Here is a 21,967-nt window from a genome sequence, read left to right as displayed (position 1 = left end):
AAAATGAACAAAATGTAAAATTACAAAGAATAAAAACTTAAAAATTAAATACCTAAAATTCTACTAATAAAGTGCTACTAAAGAGTTGTTGCTGTTCCCTAGGAACAACTGCTTTCATAAACAACATTTTTGGTTCAGATTTCCTGGGGGTTTAACTCCATGCTTCTAAATAATATGTTTATAGTATCTATTTTTTTGGTTTATCAACTTTAGACATTCTCTCTTGACTTCTTGCTATGACAGATGTTTTCAGTCCCACTTCTCACTACTGACCTTCCTCGTTCATCGGTCACTGACTTGGCGCGTCTCTGGGGTTCTGCCCAGAAGATTTAGCCTTCCTCCTTCGCCTCAGCCCCTCTGTGAGTATTTTGCTCCCTCCTCTTTGCTGAACAGTTCATGTTCTTCTATCTGTCTCCATCCTTCAGAACCATTGGCAAGCTGTGTAGTTTTTGAAAAATTAAGAATTTTTATTGGCTTAGGTTCATATTGGCACTTTGGAACTCTTGAATAATAGACTAGAATATAGGCCAAAGTTTTTGTTGTTGTTTTTTAATGTATATTCTTTAAGATTTTTTATTATTAAAATGTTTTGAAGATTTATTATTTTTGTACATGAGTGTTTTGCCTGAATGTATGTCTGTGCACCTTCTGTGTGCCTGGAGTTCAAGGAAGTCAGAAGAAGCTGTCAGAAAACCTGGAATTGAAGTCACAGATGATTGTTAGTCACTGTGTCAATGCTGGGAATTGAACCCTGGTTCTCTGCAAGAACAACAAGTGATTTTGGCAACTGAGCCATCTCTGCAACCCCAGTTTTTGATTTTTAAAGAGATAGGTATATTTGCAGTATTTTATCCTTCAAACAACTAAAATTTCTCACATGTTACCATCTACTCTTTCAAAGTATACTAAATAGGTTTGTAATTTTTTTTTCCATATCCTGGTACTATAATATTTCTTCCATTTTGAGTTTTTTAAGTTGTAATTAAAATTATTTGAATCATTACTGAATTTTTCCAGTGAAAAATATTTTTATGTTATCTGTTTTTTTTTTTTCTTCTTCTAGGAATAACCATTGCTAAGTTAAGAAGATAGGCTTTAAAAGTTTTGATTGCTTTTTGGAAAGGTTTTATAGGGCAGCTTCCTTTGCTTTTGTCTTCTCATTAGTACTTCTTATGGTCAGGGAACAGGACAGTGAATTTAGAACAAGATCTTAGACAATTGCTCTATATTTTGTTAGTTAATATTTGTTAATTCACTGGACACTTAATATTTTGCTTGCTGAATAATTCAGTTCAGGGAAGGCTTTTAAAAAATGTATACAAGGCATTCAAGTGCTTTTCTATAGATACCCCAATATGTTGAGAGATTATCCTATAATTTACTAGTTTACTTAAAAAATATATATTTTTATTTTTACTTAAAAATTAATTTATAAGATGTGTTTCTAAGTTTGCTTAGCATTGTTAATGCTCTAGCTTTGTTTCTTAGCAGGGCAGCCGGAGTAGCCACCATTATTCTAATGCAGGCCTTGAGTTCCTCACTCTGTAAAAGAATGACTTCCAAGTTAGGGGAATTTAATGTTTGGATCCATATGAAGTTACTTCAGCTTTCAGTGTCTTTAACAATGAGATTAAAATGAACCTTTCATGTAGGGAGAAGTTCCACAGAAGCCACAGGAGGAACTCACATAGACATATCCACATAAATTAAAAAAAAAAAGTCTTTGCTCAGGCTGGCCCAAAAATTACTTTGTAGCTCAGCTTTGGCTTGGAGATTTTTCTGTCTTAGCCTCCTGAGTGCTGAGGTTATAGGCATGAACCACCATCCTAACTTTTAAAAATCATTTTTATGGGGGGCTGGAGAGATGGCTCAGTGGTTGAGAGCACTGGCTCCTCTTCCAGAGGTCCTGAGTTCAGTTCTCAGCAACCACATGGTGGCTCACAACCATCTGTAATAAGGTCTGGTGCCCTCTTCTAGTGTGCATGAAGACAAAACACTCATACATTAAATCGATCAATCAATCAATCACTCTTTAAAAATAAATTTTTAAAAGGTTTATTTAGTTATACACTATAGCATGTCTTCAGACACACCAGAAGAGGGCATTGGATTCCAATACAAATGGTTATGAGCCACCTTGTGGTTGCTGGGAATTGAACTCAGGTCCTCTGGAAGAACAGCCAGTGCTCTTAACCTCTGAGCCACCTCTCCAGCCCTTAAAATAATTTACATACATACATATATATATTTGTTTATTTTCATGGCTGAATGAGGTTGCATGTACCTTTTGTCCCAGTATGCAGGAAAGTAGAGGATGAGACAGGTATATCTCTGTGAGCTCAAGGCCACCTTGGTCTATATAGGTAGTTCCTGGTCAGTGATTGCTCTTAACCACTGAGGTATCTCTCTAGCCCTACATTTTAATTTATTATTTGTGTATGTGTGCACATATGAAGAGGCCAGAGGACAACTTGGTGGAGTTAGGTCTCCTGACATGTGGGTTCCAGGGATTTAACTCAAATAACCAGGGTTGGCAGTAAAAACATCTTTACCTGAGCCTTTTAACATTCATTAGTGTGAAGTGAGAAGATTCAGGTTGAAGGAATCTTCAAGTTCTGAATGAGGAGTTGAGGAGTGGGTGGGTGAAACTCTGAGAACATACCCAGGTGTTCCGTGCCGCTTACCACTAAGAAGGTATTAACACATCTGCATATCCCAGATAGAGATGGGACTGATGACAGATCAAAGTACAGATGCCAGCAAAGTCCAATTTGAAGTTACTTAGAGGAAATGGGAGGGAGGAGTTATTTATAGGAGCAAAAATGACTCAGAAGACACTATAGCAGCAAAGCCCACCCAGAAGGGTGACAGCTCATGAAAACTGTAAACCTGGTTCTCACTGTAAAACCTGATGGCAGCTCAGCATTTTGAAGTGTCCTTTCTAGTTTTGTTTGTTTGTTTGGTTGGTTTTTTTTTTTTTTTTTTTTTTTTTTTTCTTTTTTTTTCGGAGCTGGGTACCGAACCCAGGGCCTTGCGCTTCCTAGGCAAGCGCTCTTCCACTGAGCTAAATCCCCAACCCCTTGTTTGTTTGTTTGTTTTGTTTTGTTTTGTTTTGTTTTGTTTTGTTTTCTGGGCAGTTTAGCTGGTTTCTGCCTCTTCTAGGTAACTCTCAGTAGTCTTTATATATTGGGAAAAGAGGGGTCTAGTGAATCTAATCAGTTTCAGGGACTTCTTGAAGGTGTTTTGAGTAGTTACTCCCAGAACTTAAGGAGCCTCCTATAAATGTCCTGTCTTAAACCATATCGTTGTTTCACTTTCTTTTTTTCATTCCATGTCTTGAAGAGTTTCCCTCCAATTTGGAAGGTTTTAATGTAGGAGGAAACTGACACAGTGTGAGAAATGTCAGTCAGTAGAGGATGAATAGGATTGAGATTACAGTAAAGTCTTAGAGAACAGGTTTGGTTTGTCAAAGAAATTTGGCTACACCCCATGAGAGAATAGAAGCTCTGAAAGGCCTTTTCTTTTTAAAAGTTGTAGTGAAAGTTAGTTTGCTTGCTTGCTTGTTTGCTTGCTTGCTTGCTTGCTTGCTTGCTTGCTTGCTTGATGGCTAGCTTGATGGCTAGCTTGCTATCCTCCTTCCTTCCTACCTTCCTTCCTTCCTTCCTTCCTTCCTTCCTTCCTTCCTTCCTTCCTTCCTTCCTTTCTTTCTGATGGCCTATTCAAATTCTTGAACTATGTTTATTTCTACATGTGTTCCCACTAGAAGACTTTGTAAACTTTTTGTTGAGATTGTAAACATTTTTAAATTATTTATATTCATCCATGTATTAGTTTTCTTTTGCTGTGATAAAATACCTTGGCTAAAAGCAACTTAAAGAAGGAAGAATTTATTTTGACTATGGTTCCAGAAAGAGTATAATGTCAGAGTTTGGGGCTGTGGAACATAGCAGCACAGGGCCAAGACAGGAGTTACCCCTTCGTGATATGCTTCTTTCAGCAGGGTCAGATCTCATAAAGTTTTCATAACATCTTCAAAACAGCAACATCAGCTGGTGACCCAGTGTTCAAATACATGAGTCTGTGGGTGACTTTTTAGTTTAAAACACTCCAATGTGTTATTGTTTATCTGTATGTACTCATGTGGAAGTTAGAGGATAACTTGTGGAAGCTGGTACTCTCCTACCATGTAATGGTTTTAATGTTTGAATTCAGATCAGGGCTTGGTGGCAGCCCACTGAGCCATATCACTACCCCAAAATCACTGTTTTTTAAAAAATGAGAATTAATTTATTTATTTTATGTATATGAGCACACTGTAGCTGTCTTTAGACACATCAGAAGAGAGTATTAGATCCCATTACAGATTGTTGTAAACCACCATGTGGTTGCTGTGATTTGAACTCAGGACCTCTGGAAGAGCAGCCAGTGCTCTTAACCACTGAGCCATCTTTCTCTCCATCTCCCCTGCCCCAAATTAACTTTTTAACATTTTCATGTTTAATAATTGTTTTCTGTAGTTAGCTGGGGAAGTCTATTGCAGTCTTGCTAACTGTGTAAACTGCTTTATCATGCTTTATCACTGTCCTTTAATTTAAATATTCTGGTAGGTTTGTTTGCTTTTTGCATAGGGTCAATCTGTGCTCTTAAACATGCTAGGCAAGTTTGCCAGAGATAGAGAGGTACTTTGTCTTTCCCCTTCCTTTTCTTTTTCTCTTTTCTCATTTTCCCTTCCTTTTTCATTTAAGGCAAGGTCTTAATAAAATTGCCAAGGCTGGCTTTGAATTCACTCTGTAGTCCAGATAGGATTTTGAACCTAGGTTCTCTTTCAGGTCTTACTAGTTGCTGGGATTATAGGTCTTCCTATGCTACAGTGTTTACCTGTAGGTTTCTAAAAGTTAATTATGTATTAAGAATTGTTTATTGAATGAGGGCTTGCCTTCACGCATGTGTCTATGTCTTTGTCTATGTCTTTGTCTATGTCTATGTCTATGTCTACGTCTACGTCTATGTCTGTGTCTAAGTATATCATGTGTAGGCCTTGTGTCTAAGGAAGCCAGAAAAGAGCATTGGGTTCCCTGGAATTAGAGTTACAGATGATTGTGAGCTATGTACTATACAAGAGCAGTAAGGACCAGTGTGCCATCTGTGCAGTCCCCCTTATGTATTATTTTAAAAATAATCTTAAGTAAGGCTGGGGATGATGTTATATCCCCTTAGTCCCAGCATTTCAGAGGCAGTGGCTGGTAGATCTCTTGACTTCAAGGCCAGCCAGGGGCCTTGTCTCAAAAAAAGTTTAAAAATTTGTGTATGTATATATGTATGTACAGATATACATACCAGTGCATACATGTGAATGTGAAAACCAGAGAACAACCTCATATGTTGTCTTCAGGACACTTTCTCTTTCCTTTGATAGGTGATCAGAGAGCCACCTCCCTCTGAGTTTGGCCTCTTCAAGGCTGGGGTTATAACTGTGTGCCATTTTGTAACCCTGATAGTTTTTTGTGGGTTCTCGGGATCAAACTTAGGTTCTGGTGCTTGTAAGTCAAGTGTAGAACCATCCTTTTAGCCTTCAGGTATAGTTTTTAATCTCAAATAATTCATGGCTTGCTCTGCTCCTTATATTTTATCTTCTATAATTCTGATACTGGACAGCTATTCTTCATGTAGTGCTTGCTCATCAGTGTCCACGTTGATTGTGGCTACACATCTATGGGCAAAGTACTTGTTTCTAGAAACTATGCCATGTGTAAATCATTTTCACCTTCACTTTTCTCTTGCACAGAAACAGTCTCCTTTCCCCTACCCCCAAGACAGTGTTTGTTTTTCTATGTAGCCCTGGTTGTCCTGGAACTCCCTTTGTAGACCAGGATGACCTTGAACTCAAGAGATAGGATTGTTTTTCCCTCCCAGGTGCTGTGAATAAAAGTGAACATCACTACCTCCCAGCTGAGTTTTTCTTTTTTTAACTTAAATTTATGTGTATGCGTGTTTTTCCTTCATGTATGTCTGTGCACTATGTATATGTTGGCGTGGGCCCACCAAGCTAACATAGAAACAATCGTGTGTTTATTTAGGGCATTGTTCATTGTTAAGCTGTTTTGGTTTCCGTACTTGTTTTTGTATGTCATAGTGCACTGTGATCACTTCTATTGTCCTCCTTCAGCCTCCTCCCCCAACTGCTTGTGGGTCCCCCCGAAAGCTGGGGACTGAACCCAGAGCCTTGCGCTCGCTAGGCAAACGCTCTACCGCTGAGCTAAATCCCCAACCCCCCCCTTTCTCTTTTCAAATAGTATCCCTTCTATAGTCATGATATACAAACACATGCAAATGTACTTATGCGCACATATACATACATAAAATCTTGGAGATTTATAAAACAAAACATTAAATATTTGTCTTAGTTTAGCTTATTTCACTCAACATATGATGAGTTCTGTTTCCATGCAAGCTACATAGTTCACTCCCTTTTTAAAATGTTACATTATTACTTTTTTGAAAATGTTAAATTAATATGGGTGAATGTTTGTACATATGTACTATACAGAGTACTTGTTGAAGTCAGAGAACAACTTTGTGGAGTTGCCTTTCTTCCTCTTCCTTCATGTTAATTCTGCTTATTAAGTTTGCTGTCAGGCTTGTATGACAAGTACTTTACCCCTTAAGCCATTTTATCCCTTATAGCTGAATAAAATTCCATCTTGTAAACATAATTACATTTTGTCTTCATCTACTGATGGACATTTAAGCTGACTTGCATCTTTCATCGCGAATAGAACTGCAGTAAGTATTGTGTGTGCAGGTACTTCTGTGGTATGACGTTTTGAATTTCGTTGAGTATATGCATAGGCTTGATATAGTTGGATTGTGTATAAGGTAGTCCTATTTTTGATGTTGTAAAGAACCTTCACACTTCATCCATAATGGCCACATTAATTTTCATCTCCACGTTCCCTTGTCTTAAACTTAACTTTACTCTTTTATTTTGTTTCATGTGCTTTTCTAGGCCTCCTACTTGTACTCATTGTTTTTACATGATGTTATTTTCTTTTTCTTCAAAGCTTCTTAATGGTGAGAGGACCTACAATACCTTTCAGTAAAGATTATATTGATTGTATGTATACATTTCAGAACTCTCTTTTTCTTACTAGGAACTGCATAAGAGATAAAGTAAGTCATGATTTTAATCACAGAAGTATACCATCACCTTAGGTAAAGATTTGAAAATGACTTTGAAACACGATAGAGGGATATACCAGAATGAATCAATATGCCCCTATATATTCATTACTTTCCTTGTGGCTGTGACCAATAACCCAACAGAAGCAGCTTAAGAAAAAGTTTATTTTGTTTGGATCATGATTCTATTTCTTTTTTTCCCTTTTCCTCAAGATTCTACCACCCCACCCAATTGCTCATGGTTTTAGAGAGTATAATTTTTTTATGGCCAGGGAGGCATAGTGTTATGGCAGGACGATAGATCACATGCCTAAAGCTATAGGCTATAGCCTAATGGATCAGGATTCATAGCATTTGGTTTAGAACCAGAAATTACTATCACTTTAAAACTTCATCTCATCAGCCCACTTCTGCCAGTTAGGGCACAGTCCTTAGGTTTCCCAACTTCCAAAAACAGCAGCACTAGCTGGTGGCCAAATGCTCAAACACATGAGCATAGATGAAGTTTCATATTTTTAAACCATTAATAGAGTGTATCATAGCTGCTTCCATACTGTCTTGCTTGATATGCTTTGTATTGAAGCTGGTATGGCCTGATGCTTAGGTTAGATTATTTTCTGCCATACACCTAGGTCTAAGAAGTAGTGGAAGTTTTTTGGTTTTTTTTGTTTTTTTTTTTTTTTTTTTTTTTGGGGTGGGGCTGTGTTGAAACAGGGTTTTTCTCTGTAGCCTGGCTGTCCTGAACTTGCTGTGTAGAATCAGGCTAGCTTTGAACTCAGACATCTGCCTGCCTCTGCCTTAAAGGCATGTACCACCACACTCGGCTTGATTTTTTTTTTTTTCAAGTAGGTTTATTTTATGTGTATGATTGTATTGCCTGAATATATGTAAGTGTACCACCCTTTGCCAGAAATAGTTGTTGGATCCCTTAGAGCTTTAGCTAAAGATGGTCGTGAGCTGCCAAATGGGTGCTAGAATTGAACCTGGATCCTTTGCAAGAATAGCAAGTGTTCCTATGTGTTGAACCATCTCTCCAGCTCCCAATGCTATTTCTCTCTCCTTTTTAAAAGAATGATTTTACATCATATGTATGAGTGTTTTGCTTACTGAGTCATTGCTCCATCTCCTTCAACAATGCTTTAAAATACATACATTTATATTTGTTTGAGTAGTTTGCTTTGTATTCTGTCTTTTTGTACTTTTATGAATATTCTATAGTTACATGAAAATAGATTACTGCTTAGTCATATAAATATTTTACTTTATTATTCAATATGATATATTTCTGTATAGGTGACTATTATTCTGACCTATATGACTTGAGTTTTTATGTCACGCTTATCCCAACCAAAAAATCCAGCGAAATTATTTTGGTACTCATCAATTTAATTTTTAGATAAAAGCACTATTTTAGTACTTGACCAGTCATCAGTCCATTCAGTTATAGAGATTGAACCAATACATATACACATCCGCATATGTATATATTTATATATAAACACACATATACATATATATACCTACACATATACACATTTATACATATATGTGTGTATATATAGAAATTTATCTTTAAAATTTTTTATTTGTATAAATGGTTTGCCTACATATATTTTTTTTTTTACATTGTGTGAATGTCTGGTGCCCACAGAGTCTAGAAGAAGGGCATCAGATCTCTGAAATTTGTAGTTACAGATGGCTATGAGCTACGATTTGTTTGCTGGAACCAAACCTAGGTGCCTTCACAAGCAGCAAATATTCCTAACTGCTGAGCAATCATGTATATTTTTAGGCTTGTGATAATATTCATTTTGTGTATTTGTGTGGACTCAGTAACTATCATTTCTGTTTTCAATTACAAAATTCATTTTCAGCAGTACAAGAAGCAGGCCAGAGAAATGGCTCATTGGGTAAGGGTTCCTGTCCCCCAAGCCTGACCACCTGAATTCAATCTATATGGTAGAAAGGGAGAACCAAATCCTGCAAGCTGTCCTTAACTTTCACATGTATAGTGTGATGCAGTGTTCATGCAAACACTAAATAATGTTTAAAAAAAAAAAAAAAGAAAAGAAAAGAAACAGTTAAGAAACAAGTCCTAAGGTTCATGTCTCCACCCTAGTTTGATTTCTTTGGCTTCCTTATTCTTTGTATCACAGTTTGCCTTAGAATTCTGTAGTTTTGTCACTTACCAACTATCTCAATTGTTATGGAGAAATCTGAGGCCAACTTGATTCTTCTGCTCACATATTTTTTAATTTGTTTTTTTTTTTTCTCTTTACTGGATGCCCATGTTATTGCTTTAAGTTTAGTACTTCTTGCTCAAATATGTTTTATTTATTCTATATTTTTATTTTCTTGTGGATTAGTTTAGGCTGTATTTATTATGGAAAGCTTATACATAACTTTTAACCACTGAAACATCTCTCTAGCTTCAACTTTTATAGTTATTTATTTTTATTTTTTCAACTACATTTTAAAAGTAAATTTATACAGAGTCTTATTGTCAGCATTTTGAGATACAGGTAAAGGAGGCAGTTTCACACCGTCAACCTCAGCAGCCTAACATGTTTCTAAAGTGTTTTAGAAAAATTGACTCAGGTCAAACCAGCATTTATGGATTTGACATTGAAAAGAATCAGGACTATAGACAGCTTATTATGAAGCAGAGTTTAGTAAACATTTTAATACAGGTTTAGGCATGTATTAATAGATGCCTTGTAGGTATACAAATGGTAAGGGAAAAAGTCTTCCCTCAGGAATATTGAAAGTCAGGATATTTTTTACTATAAATAGGGAGTCAGGGGAGGAGGGCTCACTGCAACTCATTAGAAACAGTTTGGATGATGTTTGAAGCTGGCTAGTATTTTTCTTAAAAGATGGTAGAGAAGGTATAGGCTTGTTCTTGAAATTCTAAAGAACACTGTAGGGGTTGGGGATTTAGCTCAGTGGTAGAGCGCTTGCCTAGGAAGCGCAAGGCCCTGGGTTCGGTCCCCAGCTCCGAAAAAAAGAACCAAAAAAAAAAAAAAATACTTTAAAAAAAAAATACTTTTAAAGAACACTGTATTTCAGACTATAGGAAGACAATGGATAATTAACATTTTCTGTATCTTAAGATGGTACAGTGTTTTGTGTCCTTTTTTGGTGATGAGGAAACAGCTCAGTCAGTAAATTGTCTGTTTTAAAGCATGAGAGGGTCCCAGTTTGGATTCCCTGCAGGAACTTAAAGATTGAATGCACATCTTTAAGTCTAAGGGCCATATGGAGCCCTGGAGCTCATTGGCTAGTCAGCTAAGCCAATTCAGTCAGTGAGCTTAATGTTCAGTGAGAGACCCTGTCTCAAAACTGAAACCACCAGCTGTTAGCCTCTGGCTTCTATACTCGAGCACTTTTACACACACACATATTATTTTTTCTGTTTCACAATACTACTATAGGTTTTTTCCTATTTTATGGATAAGAAAAATGAAACTTGGAAAAAAAATGAGATGACTTAATTTGACAAGGCCAAGGAGAATTGAAATGTAAACCCAGTTCTGACATACATTGCATATGGCATCATTTTCTGTCATGAAGTGAAACTCAGACTTTCCCAAATGTCCTATCCAAAAAATACTGGGGTTGGAGGGAGTATTACTGGAGAGAGAGATGGCTCAGCAGTTAAGAACACTGACTGTTCTTCAAGATATCCTGAGTTTGATTTCCAGCAACCACATGGTAACTCACAACAACCGTTTATACTGGGATCTGATCTCCTCTTCTGGTATGTGGGTGAACATGCAGATAGAGCACTCATATACATAATCTAAATAACTAAATCTTTAAAAAAACAAAACAAAACAGTGGGATCAAAGTAGGTTCATCTTTATGTAAGATTATAGTGTTAGCAGTTTTCTATTACCAGGAATTCTGCTGCATCAAAGCTCAGCTGAGAAGTATGCTGATGCTGGTGCATTTATGCACAAGCTACAACATACAAAGGGCATCAGGATGTGTCTGGACAAACTTAATGGTATATATTTAGAGTATAAGAGTCATTTAACTTTGTAGGGAGAGATAAAGAAAGAGAATTTAAATGACTTCAACAATAGAACAGCTTTATTTAACCTGAGAATGATATATCAGGGTCTGGTACACTATGGTCAGATGTAATATTGTAGGTGGTAGAATGTCATTGTTAATTCTAAGGAAGAAAGTCTTTTTGGAAGAATATTGGAAAGCCTTTATAGATATGGTATGAGTGTTTTTGCCTGTCTGCTCCATGTTCCAAATATTTTTTGGTTAGGAGGCTAGCTTGCTGTATACTCAATGTAAAGAAAAATATTCTAATTGTAAGCAGCTTTAATGTTGATTAGAAATCTATAAAGATTATTAGATTGATGGATCTTTTAAAAAATCTATAGTAGAAATGTAATAAAATTTTTGCAGTTGTTTGTTGGTATGTCACTTTATTAGTTACTTTTCTATTGCTGTGATAAAACACCATGACGAAGGCAATTTATAAAAGAAAATGTTTAATTGGGCTTACAGTTCCAGAGGATTAGAATTCATGATGATTGAGTAAAGGCATGGTGGCAAAAAACCTGAGAATTTAAATCTTAAAACAGCAAACAGGATACACATGTTAATCTCAAAGTCCACTGCTGGTGACACACCTCCTCCATTAAGGCCACAACCTCCCAGTCCTTCCCAAACAGTTCCACAAACTGGGAACCAAGTATTTGAACATGAGCCTAAGAGGGCCGTTCTCATTCAGACCACCACTGGTATCTTTCCAATATTGATTTTTTAATTAAGGTTGAGGAAATGATTGTAGTTACAGTAATTATAAAACATGCCTCTTTTCTGTTTCTCAACAGTACTTTAGGAGAAGTATAACAATTTCTGTGCTTGAGTGGTAAAATTATTTTGATGAATCATATTTTACTTAAGAGAACTACATAATATTGAGAAAAGATTTTAGATGTTACCTTAACAGTTAAGTTGAGGAAGGATTATAAAATCAAGACTAGCCTGGACTACATAGTGAGACGTTCCCTCAGAAAACTAGATACATGCAAAAATCGAAAGGAAAAAAATATGCAAAGAGGATCTGCTGTAAAGATGAGATTCTAACTTGAGGGTCATGATGCATCCCCTTAATCCTAATGCTGGGACACTACAGAGGCAGGCTAGCCAGGGACATACAGTGAGACCTTGTCTAAAAAAAATAAAATGTTTATTTCTATTATTATCATCATCATTGCTATTTTATTTTGTTTGTTTGTTTATTGAGACAGGGGTTTTCTGTCTGTCTGGCCCTGGCTGTCTTAGAATTCATTCTGTAGACCAGGCTGGCCTTGATCTCAGAGATTTGTTTGTTTACCTCTGCCTCCCTCCGAGTGCTGAGATTGATTAAAGGCATGTGCCATCATTGCCTGGCAAATATTTTTCTCTTAATATCGGTTATCTAGTCAGATTTCATATAATCAGTTGAGCCATAAATACCTCACCTCTTTAATGTTTAGATTCACTTCTTCCTATTATCTATAGAAAATTTGTTTACAGTTCCAGGTCTTGTCCTTATAATTTCTCACATGTAGCTTCTGCTAGTTATATTTATTACAGGGATTCTCTTAACATGTTTCTCCTTGTGTTTTATATTTGATTCATACTATGAGCTTGAACAGGTTCAATTTTGCTAGGTGAGATTACCTCAAAAATAATGACTTTTATCTTTTAAAGATTTGTTTGGCCTATTCATTTCTCACGGAGACTTCAAGAATGTAGACAGTGATAAAGTGACATTTCCGAAAAATTTCAGCTGATGTATTTTTATTTTAAGAAACAAAACAAAACCCAAAACCCCAGAGAAAGCAAACTTTAAATTTCTGCAGCTTTGTAATTAAAGTAGGAAGATAGAGAGGAGGAAGAGAGAAAGCAATGCCTTTTGAGTTAGGAAAAGTTAAATTTTTTTGAGTAATTCAGGAAATTGGTCATGTTCAACCTAGCCATACCACAGGGACTCCATAAACAACTGCCTAATTGGAGTTTGTTTAGGGAGAGATGTTATTTGATAATATAATTATTATTTTAGTATTTGGTAACACAATTCAAGGAAAACCAAATACTGGTTCTTTTACTTTCTTTGGTTTTCAAAGTAATGTATTGCTTTCACAGAGTGGGTAAAGAATGGGTTGATGAGATGGCTCTGCAGAAGAGAAGTTGTTACCAAGCCTGCTGACCTGAGATTGATTCTTTACATGGTGAAAGAAGTGTATTTCATACTCATACTCTCCCCCCTCAACCCCCACTTTCTCTGTAGCTTCGGCTGTCTGTAGACTAGGCTATTCTTGATCTCACATCTGCCTCTGCCTCCTGAGTGCTGGGATTAAAGGCTGTGGAATAAAACCCAAATCAAAATGACAATGGTTTACTAGTACCTAATAATAACAGGTTTGGTTGTGTTTTGTATTTAAATACATTTATCTATCCTTTATGGTTATTCATATTAATATTCAACTCATAACATTTTTAGCTGGTGGGGCCTCTGTTAAGTTGGCTGTTGAGTTCTTTAAACAAACCACAGTACCATCTGATAGCTTTTGTTTTATTGAGTATTGAGAAGAGCCTAACATATTTTTTTTCTTTATGCCTTAGACTTAGAATCTGTCATTTCTTCACAAAGCCCTGCTTCTCTGTTAGCTGTAAATTTGTATTAGAGGACCATATTGTGGATACTAGAAATGTTCATCATACTGAGATGGCTGTTTCTCTGAACTTTTCAGTGTACAAGCCTAGTTTTAAAAAGCATTTTATGAATTTATATTGATCCTAATGATTCTTGTTTGTTTACTTTTCATATGCTCTCATCTTTTTTGAGATAGGTTGTACAGGTTTTCCTGGAACTCTTGGATCTTCTTGTCCTACCCTCCAAATGCTGGCATCAGATCTTTTTTGGGTTCATTCTTCTCCTCCTGCCCCAAATTAGGTGATCTTTACTGCTTATGCTGAGGACAGTTTTGACTTTCTTTTTTGAACCTAATGGCCTTAATTTAGATAGCTTTTCCATTCTGTAGAAGTGTGAACTTATCATCGTTGGCTATTTACTCTGTTATACATATTAGCTTCTTTGTTTTTCTGCTTTCCTCTTTGGCAAAAACTCTGATATATTCTGAGGATGTCTCTCAGTGGTAGAATACTTGCCTAGCATATGCAAGGTCCAGAGTACAGTCTATAACTCTGCAAAGACAACCGCTCTCCCAACATACACAACATATATGCGTTGTAGGAATTTTAAATTAAATAAATTTTTCCCTTTCAAACAGGTTTCTCCTCTTGTGTTTACTACTTTATTACATTTGTGTCATTTTAAGAACTAAGATGAGATATACTATGTTCAAATGTAATAAATAGCAAATATACACAATAGTATATAAACATATCTATGTTTACAGTATTATACAGTATTATACAACCACTAACCTTTTCTAGTTTCAAAACCATTTTACCACTTCATCAAATATCTTATATACCCACTAAGTATTCACACCTACTTTAGATATCAGGGTCTTGATATTGTAGCCAAGAGCTGGTCTCATGCTTGTCTTGCTGTGGCCTCTTGAGTGCTAGTATTATAAGTATGCACCGACATGCCTATCATGGTTTTTAAGACATGACTATTTTCTTTTTAACTATGTGTACATTTGTGTGTTTGTATATGGGTTTGTGCACTTGAGGCCAGAAGTTGCTATTGATTCCCCTAGAGCTGGAGTTACACCTGATGTGGATGTTGGGAATCTAACTCAAGTCCTTTGCAACTGCTATATCATCTTTTTTTTTTTTTTTCCCCTTTTTTTTTTTTTTTTTTGGAGCTGGGAACCGAACCCAGGGCCTTGCGCTTGCTAGGCAAGCGCTCTACCACTGAGCTAAATCCCCAACCCCAACTTTTTTTTTTTTTTAAAGATTTATTTATGTATAGGAGTACAATGTAGCTGTCTTCAGACACCAGAAGAGGGCATCCGGACCCATTACAGATGATTGTGAGCCCCCATGTGGTTGCTGGGAATTGACCTCAGGATCTCTAGAAGAGCAGTCAGTGCTCTTATCTGCTGAGCCATCTCTCCAATCCCCTGCTATGTCATCTTTTAAGTACTGAGCCATCTATCCAACTCCGGAGACTGGTTTTTGAACATTTAACTCTCCCAAGCTCACCCTATTTCTTGAAAATATATTAAGAACAAACACTCTCCAATTCTTCCAAGGGTTATCATTGCCCCGTGTATGAAGTTGAAACTTAATATGGATAACAAAGAGCCTTAACTGTCTAGTTTTTGCCATTTTTGTCTTGTTTCATTTGTGCCTCTTTGTTCAGTCATAGGCCCATTTCTTTATTGTAGATATATAAGTCTTTCTCTCTTCCCCATTTTCCTTCCTCCCACCAAGGTAGGGTCTCACTGTTAGCCATGGTCATTTTGCAACTCAAGTACCCACCTCTGCTTCACATGTTCTTGGTTAAAATGTGCGTGCCCCTTCTGTTCCCCCGCCCCCAAAACTTTTGAGACTAGGTGTGACAACATAGAGTTGGCTGGCCTCAGAGTCGTGCTCTTCCTGCCTTTTTTAACTATTAAAGATTGCTATATGCCCTTCTTTGTACTTCTTTTACCCCCATTCCTTGCTACTTTTAGATTACCTATTACACATTGTCCTTACTTATGTATGTATTTTTCTGGAATAGTAAACCTATAATAGTCACATACTAAGTAATACAATACAGGCTGTATCTATAATGAATAGGGTTTTTTAACAGAAGTCAATTTATTTAGTAAATTATTTAAGAAAAGTCTCAGAGATGGGAGGGTAGTTCTTGAGCTATACCTCAAAGGAGTCATTCAGGAAAATATGATGATGGTCTTAAAACTACTGGTAAGTATTCATGCACCTGGCCCTAACAATCCATACACCAAGGACAAATCCTGTTAAAAGTGAGATAGTGGCCATTTTTCCAACTTGCTTTTACATTATTTTCATGAAATAAGCAGTAGACGCAATGCAGTATCATGCTGGCTGAAGAAAAGCATGACTGCATGTGCAGATGTTTCAGAATTTAGGGTAAATTTTAAAAAGTCAGCAGTGCTACATTTTCAAGGATCATTTTGTACCTGTATGCTAATTTCTGAGTTTACCTACTTATCAAAATTAAGCTAGACTTCTGCTGGAAAATGCAACAATGAGATAACTAGGATGGCTCAGTAAAGTGCTCAAGGTGGAAGCTTTAGACCTAAGTTTAGAGCCCTACAATCATATAAAAACTTGATACAGAAACACATATTTATAGCCCCAGGATTGGAGAGCACAGGTTGATACTAGTGGCCCACTAACCAGACAGTGTAACTGAAAACGTTGGAAATGAGATAATTCGTGTAGAAACCTGTTGTCCATAATTCTTATGCTTTCATCACACCAAATTCCCATCAACACTAAAGTATATGTGTGTATTCTTTTATAGTAGCCAGCAATGTAGTTGGGAATCAGTGAAAGGTATATGTGTATAAACATAATAAGGTTAAAATACAAATCATATTTTAATGGTATCTTAAAAATCTATTCGAAAGAAAAACAAGCCTGATATTTTAAAATGTACTGATTTTATGTTTGCTTTGCCTATTAGATTTATAAAATCTGTGTTCAAAATTCCAAGAAAAGAAAAAAAGCAATATAATTCTTTATTTTTACAATTTTTTTTTTTTAGCATGTTGGGGTGTACATTAATGACTTTGTTACTTTGACAAAATAATTGATCTAAAGAACTTAAGATGTGTTTATTTTAGTTTACGGTTCATCAACTATGTAGTTTATCATACCTGGGAAGGCGTGATAGCTGGAGTGTGACAGCAGTGAAATGATGGGAGGGGGTGTGAATCCTGGTATTCTGCTTCACAATCCTTATAGAATGGTTCTAACCACATTCTAAGTTAAACTGTTTTAGAAACACCCTCAGAAGTGCACGAGTTGTGTCTCCCAAGTAATTTCAAATTCAAGTAGGTTGACAAATGAAGATGGACCTGATAGCAATATATGAAGTTGTAGTTGTTGAACTAAAACCACCTTCGATTGCTCAAAGAGTTAATGGTTCCATAGTTACCAGCACACTGTTAGGCTTTTTGTAGAACTCTGGTGTTGCATTATACTTGCTTTCATGATTAGATGGCTTCTCTTGAGGCTGAGGACAAGTAATGGATGAGAATCATGTACTCAATTAGATTTCTGGCAAGTCCTTTCTGAACTGCTCTTAAACATGTTTTGTCCTCAGTGCCCAATTTGAACTGGTCAGCCCTCAGCTCTCTTGACAAATAAAATAATTGATAGTTTTTCTGGTGATGTGTATACTCACTATCAAGATTCTTACACTGACTTCAAAGGTAATAGTATATTAAAATTACCAAATTATATAGTATACATAGATACCTCTGTCAGTTATACTTCCGTAAAGCTATTTGAAAAACTCATGTGATCTGCCCATTCAAAGACATCCTTATTTTATTAAGCCCATCTCTGTAAACTCTTTAAGGCTATATACTTTTCCTAACCTGTTTGATGATCCTTTATTGGCCTTTCCTTCCCTACCTTACTAGTTCCCCGTCTCTATTCTTATTTTCTGCCTTCATCATCCATTTTCCATGGCAGAACACTGCTTAGAAGAGAAAAATCTTATGATCTCATCACTATTCTATCGGCACCAGCTATTGTTAGAAAGCTATTCCTGTTGAAAGCTGTGATAGACAAGGGCAGAACATAAGCAGAAGAGATGGAGGAGCCTCTTCTCGCTTCCTGTTCAGAGAGTTATGGTTCATACAGCAACTGTACCTGTCCCTGGAGATGTTTGTACCTCAAGGCATCATGGCAAATAGGTGTTAGTGCAAGTAAGAGTTGATAAAACTTAGTAATTCCAATACAAAAGTGCTTTTGATTGTTTATAAAGGAATTGTCCTAAAGACTATAGAAAAACTTGGCGTTTCTGATTTGACTAAACTTTTGGTTTTCTTTGAACTAAAATCTCTTGTGAGAATCGGCTTTATTTGCATTTTGATAGCCTCTCATAAAATCTACCCAGAATGCTAAGAGCTTGGTTGGATCCCAGAGTAGATGTAGGAAGACAGAACGATTCCATCCAGATAGTTTATGTACCCATGCCTTCCCTCTTATATGGAAATGTTGTAGTAATGAGCATTTTAATAGTTTTCATAGTTTATGACTTATTTATGGTTGTTCTGTAATTTACCTGTTGGGGAAAAACTGCTTTAAAGTATTTATTGATCTTTTTTTTCCACAGAACTCAACAAAAATCCAGTGGAAGGCTTTTCAGCAGGTTTAATAGACGACAATGATCTCTATCGTTGGGAAGTCCTTATTATTGGTCCTCCAGATACACTTTAGTAAGTATACTGGAATTGACATCTTCAAATAGTTACTCCTTCAACTAAAAATAAAATTTAAAATTTGAAAATTGAAAATAAATATTTTTAAAGGGGCAAGCAAAATGGTTATATCTGATATTTTAGTTTGATCATATGTAGAGCCTTTGTGTTATGCTTGAAGCTCTAATGTCTAAAACCTGTTTTTTAAAAGATAGGTTCAGAAATTTAGGCAATCTTGCTGCTGGAATAAATCTGTTATGAAAAAGCTTTTTCTAGTAAGGTTATATATGAACAACTTTTTTGGTTTTTGTTTGTATTTGTTTGATGTCATCTCCCCCACCCCCATCCCCCGCCCGCCCCTACACATACATACACAGGATTTTTCTGTATAGCCCTGGCTGTCCTGGAACACTCTATAGACCAGGTGGGCCTCAAACTCAGAGATCTGTCTGCTTCTGCCCCCTGAGTCCTGGGATTAAAGATATGTGCTACTATTGCCTGGCTGTAAATAATTTTTACACACACACACACACACACCCACTGTCTCTCGCCCCCCCCCCAGAAATTAGGAGAGTAATGTTTGCAGGCTTGGAGAAGAGAAATTTTCATCTCTGATTATATGTCTGTGTGTGCTTTTGTGGGATTATGTTCATGCGAATGAAGGTGCTCTAGGAGGCCATAGGTGTGTTGGATTCCCTGGAGCTGGAGTAACACCTGATTATAAGCCATTTGATATGAATATTAAGAACCAAATTGAAGTCATTTAGAGGCTTTTAACTGCTGAGCCATTGCTCCAGCCAAAAAAGAAAAATAATCCTATGGAATTTAGAGAGATATCTCAGCAGGTAAGTACTTACTGGCTGTTCTTCCAGAGGCCCTAGGTTCAATTCCTTATGGAAATGATTTTCCTTCTCTGTTTACCATGCCTTGACCCCAAAGGAAACATAATTAAGGAAGAAAATTTTACCTTTATTTTAAATACCACCTTTTAAAAATAATTTATTTTTATTTTAGGTTCACTAGTGTTTTCACTTCATGTAGGTAGGTCTGTGTGAGGGTGTTTGATCCCCTGGAACTGGAGTTATAGTTGTGAGTTGCCATGTGGGTGCTGGGAATTGAACCTAAGTTCCCTGGAAGAGCAGCCAGTGCTCTTAACTGCTTAGCCATCTCTCCAGCCCCAGTTTTACTATCCTTAATGCCTTATTATTTATTAAAGAACAACACTGCAAATTTTTCCTTTTTAAGACAGTTTTTTTTTTTAAATTAAACCAATTAATGTCTATGTGTGTGGATGTTTTGCATGCATGTATGTGCACTGTGTTTGTCTGGTACCTGAGGAAGTGAATAGCTTGGAACCTCTAGAACTAGAGTTACAGATGTCTATGACCCATCTTCCACGTGGGTGCCGGGAATCGGACCTAGGGCCTCTGGGAGAACAACCAGTACTCGCAGCTGCTGAACCATCTCTCTGTCCTGAGATTTTTACATAGAATGCATTCTGTATATCTGTATCTTAAGACTTAAGGCAACTTTCAAGGTCTGTTTTAATAATTTTATAACCTGGTCTTCTCAGAATACATACAGTTTATAATAGTTTATAAGACTTAGTGTTAGGATGTAAAATAACTTAACTGACTAGTTGGAAATGGGGCAAATGAGCCTGAGAGGGAAAGCGCCTCGATCTCTAGATCTGCAGTTCTTTGTACTTCCTTGTTGTAAGCCCTACCCCCCAGCCCTCAAGTAGTTGTTTTTCAACTATCTCAAACAGCTGGGAAAAAGTATTTAAAAAAATGAAGGGCTGGTGAAAGGTTACTCAGTTGGTAAATGTTTGCTGTAGAAATGTGATGACAATCCCCAGAACCCATTTAAAAAGGTAATGTAGTGGCCTATGTTTGTAATCCCAGCACTCCTATTGCAAGATGGGAGCTAGAGACAGGAGAATTAACCCACTTAGCTCGGAGTAGTAGTAGGCATTATGGCAGAAATGAAAGAAGCTGCCTCAAAAACAAGGTGGAAAAAAAAAGAGGGAAAAAGTTAAAACAAAGCAGTGTGGGAGTTCAAGTTTTACTAGAAAAAGGATGGTTCATACTTTGTTATAGTTTTTAGCAGTCGTAATTGTTGATCATCTGTTTCTTTGAAGTATATTTGCATTCATCAGTTTCACAAGTTGATTTAGGTGAATTTGGTCATGGCATTAGGATTCTTCAGTAGCTGCCTACTAGTAGCCACTGGAAACCAGTTTAGAACACTCCTTCACAGTCATGTTGTTTTTTTTCTTTTCTTTTCTTTTTTTGGTTCTTTTTTTTTCAGAGCTGGGGACCGAACCCAGGGCCTTGCGCTTCCTAGGCAAGTGCTCTACCATTGAGCTAAATCCCAACCCCACAGTCACGTTTTTTTTTTTTTTTTTTTTTTTTTTAAAGATTTATTTATTTATTATAGATGAGTACACTGTAGCTGTCTTCAGACGTACCAGAAGAGGGCATCAGATCCCATTACAGATGGTTGTGAGCCACCATGTGGTTGCTGGGATTTGAACTCAGAACCTCTGGAAGAGCAGTCAGTGCTCTTAACCGCTGAGCCATCTCTCCAGCCCCAAACATTTTCCTTTTTTTTTTTTTTTTTTTTTTTTTTTTTTTTTTTTCAGGGCTGGGGACCGAACCCAGGACCTTGCGCTTCCTAGGTAAGCGCTCTACCACTGAGCCAAATCCCCAACCCGCAAACACAGTCACGCTTGTTAATTGAAGTAAATTTAATTGAAGTAAATTTCTTAAATTGTGCAAACCACACTGTGCAAAATAACCTGTGCTAAGAACCTAACAGTACTGGTCTGTTCTTCATGTTTATTCTTCTGGGTTTAAAATAGTGTTTGTTTTTTTCCCCAGGCACAGTGCCTCAAGGGGATATATAGGAACATTCTGATGATAGGAATCTATTTACCCTTAGTGTAGCTATAAAATAATGAGAGTTATTCTCCTCAGGTAAGCTCTTATGGAGCATTGTTTAGGAATCCAAGCTTAAGCTTCAACTCTTAAGGGCTCACTGAATTTTTTAATCCTTACATATATTTGTGTCAAGTATTATTAGTTGATCAATGAACATCACACACTTCTAGGTTTTTAAAAGATAGCTACTCGAGCATGTGGTGCAAGATTTTAATCCTAGCACCAGGCAGATTGGCTACATAGTGAGATCCTGTCTCAAAATAAAGTCCAGTTTGTAAGACCATTTTAGTTAACAGGTCATTCTTTTTACTAACAAGTCCATTTTACTGCCCCCTCTACCCCATGTCCCAACTTCAGCTGTTCTTTTTTTTTTTTTTTAGGATATTTATTTGTTTATTTAGTTTTTTTTAAAGATTTATTTATTTTATTTATATGTGAGTACACTGTAGGTGT

At 36.6% G+C, this 21,967-nt stretch overlaps 1 protein-coding gene across 1 annotated transcript in view; it reads left to right on the top strand.

The window, feature by feature from the left end:
* Nucleotides 1-21,967, top strand: part of Ube2g1 (ubiquitin conjugating enzyme E2 G1) — an 82,097-nt gene that overhangs the window by 38,043 nt on the left and 22,087 nt on the right. Inside the window, exon 2 of the mRNA XM_032914260.1 lies at nt 18,488-18,590. Within this exon, the coding sequence (XP_032770151.1) occupies nt 18,488-18,590 (103 nt within the window). The remainder of the gene's footprint in view (nt 1-18,487; nt 18,591-21,967) is intronic.

Source organism: Rattus rattus, chromosome 9, assembly GCF_011064425.1.
Source record: "Rattus rattus isolate New Zealand chromosome 9, Rrattus_CSIRO_v1, whole genome shotgun sequence".
Classification (NCBI taxonomy): Eukaryota; Metazoa; Chordata; class Mammalia; order Rodentia; family Muridae; genus Rattus; species Rattus rattus.
Note: the sequence above shows the minus strand (reverse complement) of the source record. Positions and strands in the feature narration are given on the sequence as shown.